This window comes from Otolemur garnettii, unplaced genomic scaffold (assembly GCF_000181295.1).
Source record: "Otolemur garnettii isolate 467f Iridium unplaced genomic scaffold, OtoGar3 scaffold00016, whole genome shotgun sequence".
In the NCBI taxonomy this organism is placed as follows: domain Eukaryota; kingdom Metazoa; phylum Chordata; class Mammalia; order Primates; family Galagidae; genus Otolemur; species Otolemur garnettii.
In genome coordinates, this window is record NW_003852411.1 from 14265268 (window position 1) to 14270661 (window position 5394).

At 38.2% G+C, this 5394-nt stretch overlaps 1 protein-coding gene across 1 annotated transcript in view; it reads right to left on the reverse strand.

Moving 5' to 3' along the window:
• Positions 1-5394, reverse strand: part of AXDND1 (axonemal dynein light chain domain containing 1) — a 91368-nt gene that overhangs the window by 64478 nt on the left and 21496 nt on the right. Inside the window, exons 6-8 of the mRNA XM_012802584.2 lie at positions 3688-3744; positions 2609-2711; positions 368-489 (exon numbers count right to left, since the gene is read on the reverse strand). Of these exons, the coding sequence (XP_012658038.1) occupies positions 368-489; positions 2609-2711; positions 3688-3744 (282 nt within the window). The remainder of the gene's footprint in view (positions 1-367; positions 490-2608; positions 2712-3687; positions 3745-5394) is intronic.

Sequence of the window (5394 nt, forward strand, 5' to 3'; positions counted from 1 at the left end):
AGGAGTTGGAGGTTGCTGTGAGCTGTGATGCCATAGCACTCTACCCAGGGGGATAGCTTGAGGCTCGGTCTCAAAAAAAAAAAAAAAGAAAGAAACTGTATCAGTCTTGACTTCAGAATCTATACTTTTTATATTATGTCCCAGTCATAAAAAATATGATGTCAAATATCTCAATAGAAATCATCTTAGGGAAGTTCTCAATTACTACATTATATTTTTGCTAGCGAATATAATAAAAATGCAATTAGGTTAATTATTCATAGTAAAATAGAGAAGCATACTTTGTGGCTTTCTCAAAAATAGATATGCACACAATTCTAATGTAAAATTCAAAAGCGAACTAGATTATTCCAATCACAGCTCTAACCTGATTTTAGACAGTAGCTCTCCTCTATCTGCACAGTCCACACTGACTTGTCTAATAAGTTCATGAAATATTGTATTGTAAATGGTCTGTTCCTTCTTCAACATGTGTAGTAGTTTGTGCATCTGGCAGAAGATAAGTAACATAGTCAGTACTTACTACAGTCTTATCAGTAAAAGCCATTTTAGGAGGTAAGCACCCTAAATGTGAGTACATTTCAGAAACACCTTATTTATTTCATATACATTCTTATGTAAATATATATACATACATAGACAAACACACACACACACAAAGCCGACATGCGATTTGCCTAATCGTGTGCTTCTTTATATGTTGCACTGAGAAGGTCACAATATCACTTCTATGTTATACCTCCAAAAACACAAAACTTGTTCTAATAAGGAGTTATACATCAGACAAACCAAAACTGAGGAACTTTCTACAGAATAACTGGTCTGAGCTCTTCAAAATGTCAAGGTAAAAAAATACACACACACAAACAAAGGCTGAAGAACTGTTTCAGATTAAATTTGTTTAAAGGAACAGGACAACTAAAAGCATTACGTGGGGCCAGGCATAATGGCTCATGCCTATAATCCTAACACTCTTGGGAGGCCAAAGTGGGAGGATGGCTTGAGGTCAGGAGTTCTAGACCAGCCTGAGCAAGAGCAAGACCCCATCTCTACAAAAAAATAGTGAAACTTAGGCAGGCATGGCAGTGGGAGCCTGTAGGTCCAGCTACTTAGGAGGCTGAGGCAGGAGGATTGCTTGAAGCCAGGAAGCTTGAGGTTGCTGTGAGCTATGATGCCAAAGCACTCTAGCCTGGGCAACAGAGTGAGACTTTGTCTCCAAATAAATAAATAAAAGCATTATGTGATCCTGGGATTCTGGACTTGGATCCAGCTAAAAAAGCCATTATAGCCATTATAGAGACAATCAATGAAATATGAAATTTGAATGTGGACTATGTTAGATAATACTATCAAATCAACATTAAATTTCTTTTTTTTTTTTGAGACAGAGTCTCACTTTCTCACCCTTGGTAGACTGCAGTGGCATCACAGCTCACAGCAACCTCGAGCTCTTGGGCTTAGGCGATTCTCTTGCCTCAGCCTCCCAAGTAGCTGGGACTACAGGTCCCAGCCACAATGCCCAACTATTTTTTTGTTGCAGTTTGTCCGGGCCAGGCTCAAACCTGCCACATCGATATAGGGGGCTGGCACCCTACCCACTGAGCCACACGCGCCACCCAACATTAAATTTCTTGACTTTAATAACTATGCTATAGATATATAAGAGAATGCCCTTGTTTGTCAAAAATACACCCTGAAATATCTGGTGTTAAAGAAGCATGATATCTTTGGGTGGTGCCCGTGGCTCAGTGAGTAGGGGACTGGCCCCATATACTAAGGGGGATAGGTTCCAACCCAGCCCTGGCCGAACTGCAAAGCCGGGCATTGTGGGGGGCGCCTGTAGTCCCAGGTACTCAGAAGGCTGACGCAAGAGAATTGCTTAAACCCAGGAGTTGGAGGTTGCTGTGAGCTGTGTGATGCCACGGCACTCTACCAAGGGTGAAACTACCTACTCTACCAATAAAGTGAGACTGTCTCTACAAAAAAAAAAAGAAGCACGATGTCTTCAACTTACTTTAAAATGGTTCAAGAAAAACTCCATAGATACAGATGGGGGTCAAAGCAAACAGGACACAGTGTAAACAACTGGATGGAGAATCTGGGTAAAGCTCACTTAGGAGTACCTTACTTTGAACTTTTTCTGCAAGTTTCAGATTCTATACAAATAAAAGTTTACAAAACAAGAAAGAAAGAGCCTTCATAAAGAAAAAAAACCTATATATAAGACTGAAAGACTTCTTTTATTAAGTACAAAATACAAATTACAGGTGGTAAGAAAAGATGGCTTAATTGACAGGTTTTTTAGTGGTACATAAAATAATAAGGATCTTACAATCAATAGTGCCTTATGTTCGATGAAATAATAAATACTAAAAATTAATTATACAGTGTCTACCACATGTCAGGCCTTTAATCTCCACAAAAACCCTGTGAGGTAGATACTATTATCTCTAATTTATAGATGAAGAAATTGAGACACAAATGCATTAAATGACTTGCCTAAAGTCACCAACTAATAAACGGCAGTGTCAGGATTCTAGCCCAGGCGTTATTCTGCCTCTAGAGTGCATGCTTTCAACCACCAGGTTACTCTGATCTTAGCAATTACCTTGGTTGGTCCTGTATACTCCTGATTTTCCACACCAGCCTTCTCTAGCATAGCATCCATCACGTCATTCAGCTTGATCACTTCTACTCTTTTATTAGGTTTCCTAAAAGATTAAGGCAGAAGACTTACTAATCAGTGTTTTAACAGGTCATCCTTCAGTGGCAAAAGGAATATAGTGTGCGTGAAAAGAGTATGTGTACCATAGAATATTAAAGGTATTTTACGGCATTAGATGTGTATCAATTTATTGGGAGATCAGTAATATAGTGAAATGGGGCAAGAAAAATTTAAATAGTATGATCATGTTTGTCATAAAAGAAAAATGTGCTCCTCCCTAAAATTCTACATACCTATTATAGAGGATTATGAGAACATAGAAAAAAATGTACAGAGATAAACACCAAACTGTTAACATTGGTTACCTCACAATGTGAAAGAAGAGACAAAGAAAATATATTAAAAAAAAAAAAAGACTGAGGTGAAATGGAGAAATACTAACGGTTAAATGTAGAATATAAAAGTATTTTATAGTACTTAAATCTTGTACTATATACATGTAAATGCGTAAATCTGTAAAACTGAATATGCAATTAGACAAAGGAAAACACTGATTAGATGTGGGCCAGTGGGTTGCAACCCCTTTTTAACAATGAAAATATAGGGTGGTGCCTGTGGCTCAGTGAGTAGGGCACTGGCCCCCTATACTGAGGATGGCAGGTTCAAACCTGGCCTGGCCAAACTGCAACAATAAGAACAACAACAACAAAAAAATAGGTGTTGTGGCAGGCACCTATAGTCCCAGCTATAGGGGAGGCTGTGGCAAGAGAATTGCCTAAGCCCAAAGCTGGAGGTTGCTGTGAGCTGTGATGTCATAGCACTTAAAAAGAAAAAAAAAAACACAATGAAAATACATTGTGGCATTAGGAAGGTTGAGAACCACTGATGTAGGCAATTATCATCTTGGGTTTCTGCCATAATTTTAATATTTTTGTTTAATAAAGTACCGAGAAAAAGGAATATACATGTATACAGTTAGTTATTCTTTCTGATATACACTTTAGAAAATAATCTATACTTACATGGATGGGAAGAGCAGTAGCCTGTTTTCACTATCTGTGAGGAGAGTAGTATATTTGCTACAATAAATAAGACAGGTAAATGTTATTTTTAAAAATATGTTCTGACATCAGGCGTGGTGGCTTAGCCTATAGTCCTAGCACTCTGGGAGGTCAAGGTAGGAGGAGTGCTTGAGCTCAGGAGTTTGAGACTAGCCTGAGCAAGAGTGAGACCCCATATATACTAAAAATAGAAAAATTAGCTGAGCACAGTAGCTCATGCCTATAATCCCAACTACTTGGAAGGCTGAGGCAAGAGGATCACTTGAGCCCAGGAGTTTGACATTGCTATGAACTATGACACCACAGCACTCTAGCCTGGGGCAATAGAGTGAGACTCTGTCTAAAAATACACACACACACACACATATATTTTTTCTTATCCTGGCCAATTTATCAATTTGCATACCTAGTACTGAGAATCTTGGTTTCTAAGTACTATCCTCTCCTCCACCCCCCAAAATTAGTACTCCTTAGAAAAGTGACTCAAGGTTTATTCCAGGGCTGGAGTTGGGAAATACAAACTGAACCTAGAAATTTTATTGAGCCAAAAAATAAGGAAGTATTCAAATAATGATGGGAACATGTCAAAAGAACATAAAAGCCAGCTCAAAGGAACTGCCCTTGGCCAAATCTAGAATAACTTGAGCATCAAAATAAATAATAATAAAGAATTAGAGTACATCAAATAAAATAGAAATCCATGAATCCACAGAGTAAAATGGCAACTAATGAATATAAAACAAATAATGAAGCCAAAAAAAAAAAAAAGACATCTAACAAGAAGGTTGTTAGAAAATACACACTAAATAAAGCATTTGGTAATAAAAAGCCACAATAAATAGCTTTAAAATATATACATGTGAGTGTATAAAAACAAATGAGACAAAAATGAAACACCCAATCATGATAGAGCGTATATGGACATTCCTTTTCCTAAGTTTCGTAACTTATTTCTAAGTTTGAAATTATATAAAACAATACCAAAAAATGAGTTCCATCTGGCAGAATATTGTTCTGAAACCTACCATCATGAGGAAATGACATATAGCATACATAACAGATTAGATAAAAACAGTGACAGTTTCGAGATATTTTATTGCATAGCTTTTGTCTAAAGTTCTAGTTTTTTCGGCTGGGCACAGTGGCTCATGCCTGTAACCTTAGCACTCAGGGAAAGTGAGGCGGGTGGATTGCCTAAGCTCAGGAGTTCAAGACCAATCTGAGCTAGAGTAAGACCCCCATCTCTAAAAATAGCTGGGCTTGGCAGTGCCCATAGCTCAATTGGCAGGGCACCAGCCACATACACCAAGGGTGGTGGGTTCAAACTTGGCCCAGGCCTGCTAAACAACAATGACAACTGATGACAGCTGCAACAAAAACACAGCCGGGCGTTGTGGTGGGCGCCTGTAGTCCCAGCTACTGGGAAGCTGAGGCAAGAGAAACGCTAAATCCCAAGAGTTTGAGGTTGCTATGAGCTGTGATGCCACAGCACTCTACCCAGGGCGACAGCTTGAGACTCTGTCTCAAAAATGTAAAAATAAAATAAAATAAAATAAAGTTTTAGTTATTTAAAGCATGGAACATTCAAGTGTTATTCAGAAAATATAAGTAAGATCCTACTTTCAATCTCATAAAGATAAATCAAAGAAAAAGATGATCAGGCTTGGC